The sequence below is a fragment of the Strix uralensis genome, chromosome 7 (assembly GCF_047716275.1).
Source record: "Strix uralensis isolate ZFMK-TIS-50842 chromosome 7, bStrUra1, whole genome shotgun sequence".
Lineage (NCBI taxonomy): Eukaryota > Metazoa > Chordata > Aves > Strigiformes > Strigidae > Strix > Strix uralensis.
In genome coordinates this window covers 15,094,558-15,106,802 of record NC_133978.1, presented here as the reverse complement: position 1 = coordinate 15,106,802, position 12,245 = coordinate 15,094,558, and the positions used below count along the sequence as shown (strand labels likewise).

General features: G+C 38.9%; 1 protein-coding gene across 2 annotated transcripts in view; it reads right to left on the bottom strand.

Moving 5' to 3' along the window:
• Positions 1–12,245, bottom strand: part of ZCCHC24 (zinc finger CCHC-type containing 24) — a 122,442-nt gene that overhangs the window by 93,618 nt on the left and 16,579 nt on the right. For both annotated transcript variants that reach the window (XM_074874520.1, XM_074874522.1), the window contains exon 2: positions 10,903–11,103. In XM_074874520.1, coding sequence (XP_074730621.1) covers positions 10,903–11,103 — 201 coding nt within the window. The remainder of the gene's footprint in view (positions 1–10,902; positions 11,104–12,245) is intronic.

Here is a 12,245-nt window from a genome sequence, read left to right as displayed (position 1 = left end):
ACAGTAAGGTTATCCTGAGCTTGATGTCCATGAGGCTGATATCCATGCATCAGTATAGCACAAAGACCTGTGTCCCTGATCCATGCAGTGCTGCCTTCTCTCCTGCTTCTGATCCAACTTACTCAACCAGTCTAAAGGATGTATAAAATCCCACAAGGCATAGATGGGCATTTGCTACCTGAGAAACTCTGTTCACATCTCATAGTAGACCTTTTTATAGCTTTAAAATGGGCCATATCAAAATATATAAGCCTCCTTTTACATTTATTCACATAAGCCAGATAGAGCAGAATAACACCAATACTTGTGCTATACCAGGGAAATGGAAGAGGGATTAATTTCCATTTAGTATCTTAATTTCTTGAGGGAAGTGACATAACAGGAGGGAAAGACAGGACTGACTGGTACATCTGGACAGCAGGAAAATGAGAGGGGTCCCCTAGGTTGGATTTGTGTCCTCACAACCTACAGACTGTCCTGGGACAATCAGAAAAGCAAGGAGAAGCTGAGCTGCTGCTGCTAGCTGTTGCCAGCAGAAACTGTTACTCTGCCTTTAGTGATTTGTTCTCATTCTTCACTGCTTTTGCTATCTGTTTGCCATCTTCCTCCTCCATATAGTAAGTTAAAAGGAAAAGGGAGGGAGAGACACGGCAGTTCACACCCCTGACAGTCACTTTCTCCTCAACAGCCAGAGCGTGCCCTGTTTATCTGACACCACCCCAGCCTCTGCTCAGACCTTGTAGGCCTTCTTTAATTGGGCATGGGGATTATCAGAACACACATTTTCATTTTTGAGAAACAAGGAAATGAGGTTCTGTTAAAACTGGGAAGGAAAGTTGAAATATCAATACATTTGGCAGATGTGAAAATTTTCAGAATTTCAAACCAGAAGTGCCAAGACATAAATGTTCATTTGGGTAAATGAGGCTTATGAAACACTGCAAAACAAATTCAAACCATTGCAAAGTGGTTTCTTCCACTTCAGATGTCCGTTTCAACCTCTCTTGCTGTTTCAGCTGAACACCTTGTTGAAACAGACATTTTCCTAGAGAAGATTCTTTTTGAAAAACAGTTACTTGATTGACTTTCTAAATATGGATTAAATGAAGGTACATTTTTACAGGAAGTGTTTGTGTATGGACATTTTGACAGGTGTTATTTCCAAGGTTTAGGGTCTTTTGTTTTCTGTATTTGTTGTTGTAATAAATGCCTGTTTGCTTCAACTTTTATGTTTTAGCAGTATTGTATTTTGCAAGACTATTTTATTTAAAAGCACAGTAAGGAAGGATTGTGGTAGACATTAGAGCTGGGAGATACAGAGATCCTGAAGAACAATCAATGATCTCTTATTGCAGAGCATGAAAATTTAGTTAATTATCATAGAATCACAGTATCATTAAATTGGGAAGGGATGTTGAGAGGTGACCAAGTCCAATCTCCTGCTCAAAGCAGGACAAACATCGAGTTCAGGTCACGTTTCCTAGGGCTTTGTCCAGTCAGATCTCGAACACTTCCAAGCACAGATGAAAATTTCACAATCTATATTTCACACTAAACCAAAGCAGTTTTACAAAGTGAGAAAACATGATTCACTTAATCTTCCATTACTCCTTTCTTATCAGTGCAAATGAGGAATTGATAAACCAGTGTGGTTTTGACCTGGTAGTTCTCTCTCTAACTTATCTATCAATCAGCTTATAGAGGGCTGGAGACCAAGCCTTAGTTTCCCTCTCAAGAGGAATGCTTGCAGTATTTATTTCCAAGCTAAGCACTCAATTATGGTTTATCAGGAGTTTTACTGCAAACTAAGCAAATACCAAATTGTTAGTAAACAGAGTTCAGATTTAGACCAATGCAATAGCTATGTTCAGTCTACTTCAAAGGAGTTTATAAGTGTCTCAGTGACTTGTACAGGATTTGGCTCTGGTCTGTTGCTCATGGTTTTTAAATATAAATTATGCATGTTTAAGATAATGAGTTGTATTATTAGTACACAGATATACAACAGTACAAACATAAGGCTGAGAGATGCTTTGGGATGTACTCTCATTTGTCCCTGACAGGATCACCCATGAAATCCTGATGTATGTTTATCCATACTGTTCTGAAAGTCTTCCAATGACCAAGAGCTTTCCCAGGCACTCTTTTTCAATGCCTCACATTTAGAAAGAGCAGCCTAGTTGAAGTCCAGTGCTCTGGACTCACTAGCTGTGGATCTGGAAAACAAACTGTGCCCTTCATGCAAGGTTTTCTATATTTGCAAATTATTAATGTGTCTTTTTGTGGGAGCAAACAAGACCAGTTCTTCAGTCTTTCAACAGAAGTCATGTTTCAGAGACCTCAAATTAATTTTTCTCCTCTCCAGTCTTCCCTGAATTACTGTGCTCAACCTGGACCCTGATGAGGCTTTACCAGTGCTGAGACCTTATTCAATTTGATTGCCAGGTATCCATAAGGGTTTACATTTAAACAGTATTCTTTTCCTGATATCCACCTTGTTGCCAGTGGGCAACCAGCTTGAAATTGTCTAGATAGTGAATATGCAGATGAGATTCAAAAGTAACTAAAAAGAAGTTGGAAAACCTCAATGAAATGAAATAAGATTCTGTAGTGGGTGATCCTCCAACACCTGTCACACAATCACGTAGGACCTGAGACTCCACACCAAGGTCGCTGCAAAGACCAAGCAAGCAAGCCCTCTTACAGTATTTGCCTTTATCACATCTATTTACATTGCATTTCCCACAGGAAGAAAAAAAGTTTCAGTAATAAAGACTGAACCACAGTAATAATAGGCTTAGTGATGGTGCTGAAGGAGGAGTTTGGTTTTGGCTGGTCTTCCAGACTTTGGGGAATGTAATATTGAGTAGTATGCTAGACAGGAAAGGGGCACAGACACAGTTCGCTAGGTATTTCTGTTTGGTTTTTTTTTTTCACTAACTGCTCTTATTCTGGTATGTTAGGGTTCATGTTAGTATCTTCTTTCCAAGTATCCAGTTTACCAAACAACTGGACATAAATGCCACATATTATAGCCACAGTTTTAAAACTAGTACTTTGGGAGCATGCTCTCAAAGCAGGGCTGTTTGGATCCCCTCTACTCATAGAGCTGTCTGAATTACTTGCCTCTGTGATAAATGGTTTAAATCAATTTTATGCACAGCTTATTCAGAATTTCCAAAACAGAGTGCAAGGGGTATTTTCTGATGTTTCAGACTGTTAAACAGCTTACATTTCCAGAAGTAAAATGGATGTAACAAAATTACAGCCCACCATACTTTTGTTACAAAATTTCTGCAAGTCTTCATAACAAAAGTAGAAATTATTTGAGAAAATATATCTAGCTAATCTCAGAAACTCTGAGAAAATTTGGCAGGACTAAGTTCAAGCATATGAGGAAAAAAAACCCTGCAATAAATTCTGTAGTATATTTAGTATCGTGGAGTTGTCAAAGTGGCTGCATGTGGTAAAAAATAATTTAAAAATCTTAGCCAAGTCCAAATCCTCTAAAATAATTTTATGCAGGTTCTGAGTAGAAAAATATGAATAAATGAAAATAGTGTGTTGTGCATAAACAAGACTTTTGAGAGCCTCAAATTGTTCCAGTATGTCGTAATGTGGAAGTTTAGTATGTGCACAGGTATTTACAGAATAAACACCTAAGAATTACAATTTCTTACAGAGATATATTTAGGTGAAGAAATATGCACTATACCAAATGGGTTAATGTATCAAAATGTATTTCAAAGCTAGAGAACCAAGGGGCTGGATATATATAGATTTGTTTCCTGGAGTGCCACATGCAGTTTGAAAACAATTACATATAGCGGAGATTAACAGCTTTTCCCTCCTTGCAATACAGGAATACAGGTTTTCTCTCAGTACTGGTCTTATTCAAATCAGTGCTACTGCACCAGAGATGAGTTTAGCTGTTGTTTTCTTTTATTATGTATCCCATATTTTCATCTTTACCTCTGTAAGAGGAATACTAATTTTGGTGATTCAAATCAGGGATTCCACTGTCAGGCCTGTAATAACTCTCTAAGCCAATAGAATTGAAGCATAAACAGGAGAGACCTGTACAGCACCAGATCAAATGCTAGTAGTATACTCTGATCAAACACTAAGGTGGAACCAGCAAAATTGAGCCATACAGGGTTTTAGATTCCTGAGAGACTGGGGAGATTGACCCCTCATCCTATAACTTAATAACAATACCGATATTTCACTCAGTTCAATGGAGAAAAGATGTGTTTATTTGGAAACCATCACCTGATATCCAAAAGACTGCTGTAAAATGTAGCAACTGTCAAAAATTATTATTTTCAGAGTGGATTTTAAGATTTTTCAAAGTCTATGATCTCCTTTAATTCCAGAGGTCTCTGAAACATCATCTTCCACTTAAAAAGAAAAATAAACTTCAAGACATTTTTGTTTGTTTTGCTTTTTAAAAAAAATTAAGATCTCTAAGCTAAAAACCAGAAAGGTAAAATCTTTCTGTCTTTGTACAGATGGCAGCTTGTTCTTCATTGCCATCTTAGCCAGCCTTTGGTACCTGGAGAAAGCACAACTGTGGACTCCTTGAATATTGTGGACATTTGAGATCTTTGCACAACTATAAGACACAAGGCAAATCAGATTAATGTTTCAGGCCTGAGAGTCACTGCAATCTTGCAGGCAAATAGCTGCCTGCTGAGCCAGCTCCATGCCAAAGATCCACTATATCTGACCACAGGGAGGGACAGCTTCAGGGCAGCATGATCTGGCAGACCAAGCTATGGACTAAGAAGAAAGGACTAAACTCAGCTTGACACTGATTTCTTCCACATCCTGCATGAAACCACAAAAGCAAATCTATGAAAACTCAAGCAGCCACAGTAATTACCTACTACTCCCATTGACTTGAATATGTGTTCTTAAGGTACTTGAGTTTTACAGGATCTGCTTCAATGATCACTGTTGGCAATGGAAAGACTCCCACTGTTGGTCTCATTAATATGGACCATGCTATACATTTCATTCACAGATTTAAAAATGCACTGCAAAATAAGGCTAATATTGTTTCCCATTACATATATGTCTGTGGCAGTATGTCTGTACTTCTTTGAGCACGCACACGTGTTTTCCTCTATAAGTATAATGTAAAATTGGGAAAGACACTGTGTTAACAGGTCTGTGTCTCCCAGGGACTGGACTAAATAGTTGCAATGCACCAAGGATCTGACTGCAGAACAGTGATATTTGCCCATTTTGGTTTGGTTTTTCCCACTAAGTCTGCATGATGTGAGAGTTCCTTGCCTGTGTAGAAATTTACAGGAATTGTCAGGAAGATTTTTTCAAGAGCTTGGCACTGGCACAGGGATCAGAGCAGTCTTCTTGTTCAGCATTCAGAAAAACATGGCTGGAGCCATGTATTTTCTGAGTGACTAGGTCTGCACATATTTTCACAAAAGGATTTGACAGCACTTGAATAAAGTTAAGACAGAGAGACCAGTAGATGGGACTGGTGCTTGGCAGAAACACAAGGTAGAGCAGTTTGGAGACTCTGAATACAGAGATGCTATGCTGGAGCTCTGAGCTGGGACCTCTACAAGTACAAACTTTGTTGCTGTCTTTGCTGTTAATCCATTACTGCCCAAATTAACAAGAGGAAAGACATATGCAATAAGTGAGGTCTAGGATCCGTGTCAACATATTTCCTTCCCAAAGAAGATTTTGAACTATGGCAAAGGTTCAATCACTCAGCAACTTCTTAGAACCTGAAGGAGGTGTTTTATTCATAAATGTCCATATATACTGTATCTAATACCATACCCCATTATCCTGTACTTCCTGCATATTGAACCTATATGATAGGTCTGAGTTTAGGGCCACAACATCATGGAAGGGTAGTAATGTCAATAACATCCCTATACTGTAAAGGAGCAAGATTCATTCCGTATAGGCCATGCACAGTACAAACGAACCCACTGTTTATATTTTGTAGGATTTAAAAATATAGACTACAGTGATAATGGGTGAAAAGAGACAAAAGTAACTTTTTTAAAAAGGTTTTCTATGAGTTTCTATATCTGCTAGATAAATAAATGTCATAAAGAATCATATATCTTAACTAGAGCTCATCATTATTTGTCCTGGCAAGGAAAAGAAAACGTATGGTTATCATGCATATGTAAGATATACACTGGCACAGTACCTTCAAGTACACAAATAAGTAAACAAAGTTTTAACAAATCTATATTCATATATATTTATAAATCATGCAACTAACCACCAGTAAACCAGATAGGAAAAGTACTCTCATCCCTCACCTTCCTCGCTCTTTAAAGAGAAATATTTTGTATATTTGATGACACTGTCAATGATAATTTAAGAATGCCACTCTATTAAGTTTAAGAGCACTGCTTTTAACCTTTATTCTCTAGACATTCTTCATTCAAGTCAGTGAGAGTTCTGTATGTGAAAGAACATCAGAGAGGTATGAGTAAGATGTTACCGTCTAAGCCACTGAGACTCAAAAATTAATTCAGAGAAAACATAGGTATGCTACAAAGATGACACTAAAGATAAAAAGCACTGGTTTCTATAGATGTAATAATTGCAACAAACTTTTTGCAAATGTAGGTAAATTGGAAATGATGAACTGCAATCATAACATTGCTCTCATTTCTGGTAGTTTCTAAACCAGAAAACACACTTTCTATCACTATGGATCACACAAACTATGTGTTAAAATAATAGAAGTTTACTAAATCCCTTTTCAATTTCCAAACAGATAATTTTGGACAGGATATTGGACAAACTGCAGATACCTAAGGTACTCAAATACTAAAGCTGGCCTTTTTTATAATTATTTAACCTCCTAGAATATGATCATCACTTAAGATATAGATCTCAATCAATACATGTATTTTCATCAGTATGGTATACCACCAACTTTTACAGCAAGAGGACGAGAATCACAGAAAAAGAACACACGCCCTTACAGTGTTTGTAACAAGCAGAATTAAGGGAGGATATAAAGTCTCAAAGTTGTTACACAATTTCTTTGTTATGAAGGAAAAACTCCATAAAATACCCCATTTCAAAATCTGTTTCTTATTAGGCAGTTACATAAAAAGAAAATAAAAATACTGTATGATTTACTGATATGCATCTTGTCCAAATCAGATTAGTTTATCTCTTTTCTCTATCCAAATTTAAGTACTTTAAAAATGCATAGCTACAGCCCTTTTTTGGTAGGATTTGCAAAACAACTTTCATTTTTGACAGCACTTGCAAAACTAAGCATCAAAATCTAAGTTATTAAGTAGTGCATATAATGTACAAATTAAGAAAGCAGTTATTGTCAAAAGCAGTGGTAACAAATGGGGTCTTTCTGACAAAGGCCTGATCCTGCCATTGGTGCTCCCTTCTTGTGCACAATGCTTTCAGTGTTTTGAACAGAACTCATGCACACAGGGTCATCCCCTGTAGATCTGTCCTCAGATTTAGATAACATAAGGGAAGTAAGTTTCTGTGAATGCCTGTCTGCTCTTTTTCAAGAAAGCACTTACATGCTGCCTAGACCATATAACACTTGCTTGTGTTAGAAAACTCCAATAAAGAACTAATTTTATATCACCTGTTCCTTAAGTAACATAAACTCTGATCTATACAAACAGATATATGCACACACAGCAAAAGGCACTGATAAGATCTGTTCTGCGGTGCCATACGTACAGGTAGTCGTGCACAGACAAGGAGATGAAAAGCACAAGAGGACAGCCATGAGGACTGGGGAATAGAGAGTCTGTCTACTTTTTGCAAGAAAACTGAGAAAACCTGGCTCAGTTAGTCCTACAGAATGAATGCTGAGGGACGATATGATTCCAGTCTATTAATACATCCTGAGATAAACACCAGGGACGGAGAAGAGCTATTTCAGTGGAGGACAATGTTGGCAGGAGAACGAATGACTATAAAGTGGCCATGGGTTACACTTATCCTGGAAACTGGGCGATTTCTAATTAGGAGAGGATTGAGGTTCTGCTGCAGCTTCCCACATCAGCAGTAGTGAGGGCAAAATGCTGAAATACTTCCCAACTAAAACTTGATCAGTTTACAAAAGAGGCTTTATGATATGGCTGCCTGTAACTGTAGAAGGCCGTGTGCAGTGAGCAAGCAGATGCCTCCTGGTCCGGTGTTCCTTCAATCATTACTCACTAGCTCATAGGCCAGCCACAGTCTTTTCATTTCCTGGTTCACAGAGATAATAAAGACGTTACAAGTGAAATCTTAAAAAGAAAACACATAGGATGTGCAATTTAAGTGAATTAATCTTCCTACAGGACCCTTAATTTGTTTGCATCTCCTGGATTTCTATGGGTATGTCAGTTTTCATTAACTGTTCTTTAATCCCTAGTGCCTCAAACTGTAAAAATACCTATGAAATAAACAACACATTACTGCTCCAACACTGACATGTTCACTTGGGACCATCTGTGCGAGCTGCAGCTTGCACTTATTGATCGTCCAGAGACCTGCTGCATTCATTTGGTTTCACAGAATCACAGAATCATCTAGGTTGAAAAGGACCTTGAAGATCATCCAGTCCAACAGTTAACCTAGCACTGACAGTTCCCAACTACACCATATCCCTCAGCGCTGGGTCAGCCCGACTCTTAAACACCTCCAGGGATGGGGACTCCACCACTGCCCTGGGCAGCCCATTCCAACACCTAACAACCCGTTTTGGAAATAAATACTTCCTAATATCCAGTCTAAACCTTCCCTGGTGCAACTTCAGGCCATTACCTCTTGTCTTATCGCTCATTACTTGGTTAAAGAGACTCATCCCCAGCTCTCCGCAACCTCCTTTCAGGTAGTTGTAGAGGGCGATGAGGTCTCCCCTCAGCCTCCTCTTCTCCAGACTAAACAACCCCAGTTCCCTCAGCTGCTCCTCGTACGACATGTGCTCCAGACCCTTCACCAGCTTCGTTGCCCTTCTCTGGACACGCTCGAGTAATTCAATGTCCTTTTTGTAGTGAGGGGCCCAAAACTGAACACAGTCATCTAGGTGCAGCCTCACCAGTGCCAAGTACGGGGGGAAGATCCCTTCCCTGTCCCTGCTGGCCACGCTATTTCTGATACAAGCCAGGATACCATTGGCCTTCTTGGCCACCTGGGCACACTGCTGGCTCATGTTCAGCCGGCTGTCAATCAACACCCCCAGGTCCCTCTCTGACTGGCAGCTCTCCAGCCACTCCTCCCCAAGCCTGTAGCACTGCTGGGGGTTGTTGTGGCCCAAGTGCAGCACCCGGCATTTGGCCTTATTGAAGCTCCTACAGTTGGCCTTAGCCCATCGCTCCAGCCTGTCCAGGTCTCTCTGCAGAGCCTCCCTACCCTCGAGCAGATCAACACTCCCACCCAACTTGGTGTTGTCTGCAAACTTACTGAGGGTGCACTTGATCCCCTCGTCTAGATCATCAATAAAGATGTTAAACAGGAGTGGCCCCAAAACCGAGCCCTTACATAGCATAGCACAGCCATCTCCCCCTGTTCAGAACACTCTTGCGCTGCCGCATATTTAGTAGTTGTAGTTTTAATCCTCTTGTTAAGTAATGTATGCTATTACATGGTCCTATCTCTGTTTTGCAGTAACATGCTATACGAAGTACATTAAACACAGAACTATACAAACCAGAGTATTTTTGATCTCCTAGCAAAGAAAATGTCATAGTTTTTTTCTTAAAGAAAACTGCCTTACTCAACGTATATTGAAATAATATGAAGTAAAAATGTTTTTGAGTGCCACACCCAAGACTGCAAATGTACTTCGATTCCACATCTTTCATTAGAATTAATGAAAGATATACAGCTAAAGTCCATGAAGAGAACAGTTTAGTCTACACATAATAGCAGGAGGAATATACTTAGTTAAAGCTCATCTGATATTAGAACTGATTTCATGCTGACCTTGCTCAGCTGGCAGATGCTTTTCTGCCTGTGTTTTGGCTTATGTATGTCTGACATCCTCAACTGCAAATTAACTGTAGTTCATTTTACGCAGATCAGTTCTGCTGAAAGTCACATATTAAGAGGGTAGGAAGTTAAGTTGTAGTGAAATGGATGCCTGTAATGTCCACATCTGTATTTCTAGAACATTGGCAGCATTTTAATTTCCTTGGGACTCTACACAGAATATTGTTGGAGTTGTGAAAAGTTTAAGCCAGCAACACGACTGCATCCAGCTGAAACTTGAGAGGATGGAGAAACCTCGCACACTGTGGCTTGGGGCCTCAGGAAAAAAAATTGCCCATTGGTGAGTGGTTTTAGTGCACACTGGTTTATACCTCTTTTCTAAGGAAATAAATATTGCCAGCTTTGCCAGTACAAAAAAGTTCTAGGAGTCCAAAACCACCACATCTTGCCAAGTACAGCAAACCTCTTCTGTGAAACAAAAGACATAAATACTTGGAGCTTGTGTTACTGCAACACTGATTTGAAGTTCTCATCCAGTGTAACGCTTTCTTCTCCTTTAGCATATGTAACTTGTTACATTTTTATTAAGTGCCATTGCCAAACTGACTGTACAGTGCACTGCTTGAAAACGTATTTTACACAATCTCTGTGATGGAAAATGACATAGTAGCCATTTTTAAAGTTTCCAAAATCTACTTATTCGTGTGCTAGATTAATATCTTTTGTAATGCTTATTAGGTAAATGAAATAGCATATTTCTTCCGTCAGTATTGTGATAAAGAATAGATTAAAAGAACACATGGCTAGCTTGTCACTTTCAAGATATTTCTTCAGTGCTACTCACTCTAAAGAAGTATTTCAGTCAAATGCTGTGTTACTAAATCAAGGAATGGTGAAGATTTCCACAAAGATTTTTCCAGAATATTGTATATTCCTTACCTGTGGGCAGTCTTTGATGTAGTGTCCCTTGTTAAAGCAGAGGTGGCACAGGTAGTTAGGAGGTGGCCTCTTGCTGGGTTTTCTGGCTTCTGAAGAAAGGGACAGGTCAGAGAAATGCTCAGTGAGGGAGCTTAACCCATCCACAATGTTATTGAGAGAGCCATAAGGCGATGCACTCTTGTACAGACTGCTGCTCAGAGCCTGCAAAAGCAAAGAAAAAAGTCACATGAAACACAGTACTGTATTAAGGATTGTTCTGAGACTGATTTGAGTAGAGGAAGGATAAAAACAGCAGAAAAAATGTGTTGGGTTTTTTTTTTTCATTAAGAACATGGCTACATATTTGAGGAGAGCCATTAATAAAGAGGTTTCATGAAGGCAGGGCAATGGAGCTGGTCACACCACTGCTGAGGAAACTACTGAGCTTGCCATGGTTCACTTAGTCCAACCTTTCCACTAAGCCTTCTTGTGTTTGATCATACCGCATTCATGGTATGGCTAGAATATGCAGGCAAAAAGCTTAAAGAACAACCCATAAAAGGGAACGTTTTTGTGTCCAAAACTATTTACACAAACAGTACTGAAGTCAGGGAAAGGAAAAGAACACCAAGAAAAATTTAAATTCTTAATTTCCAATCTGGTTAATGAGACAATCAACATAGAGTGCCATATTCAAACAATAATAAGAAACATTCAGATCTACATCTGTCTTGGATTTTCTAAGGGGAAACCTGCTGTGGTTTAAACATTTCCTGATAAACAGTAAACACCTAGTTTTTGTACTTCACCTCAATGGAATCTTCACTCTCTCAATCTGCAAATCAAAATCAGGAGCTCCTAATTTGCCATTCAGTAGTTTTAGAACAGCAGGAAACCCATAATCACCTAAATAGCTAATCTCCCTAATGGAGATAACAAGGATTCATTCACAATGTGTTAAGGCTCAAAAGAAACAGTGTAGTAGGAGTTTAAAAAGCAAATAATAACTTTAAAAAAAAATAACATGGTAATGAATCACTGTAGAAACAGGACCAACTATTGACAGTCCTCTCCACCCTGAAATGATGATACATATTTCACAGGGTGTTGCTATGTTAGGTCTGATACACCTCACAGTAATGCTCTGCTCATGTAATTCTGGCATCAGAGAATAACTGCTGGTTTATGGGACAGTGAGGTAAGAAGAGGTCCAATCTGTGCCTCTGTGGAGACCTTGTTTTTCAGTGCTGTTAAATCTGAATATTTCAACAGTCTTTATATATGTCATATATGTTTATATATGTTAGATACATATAGTAGATATGCACTGAAATTCATTTAGAGTTTGTGAAATAAATCTGAAA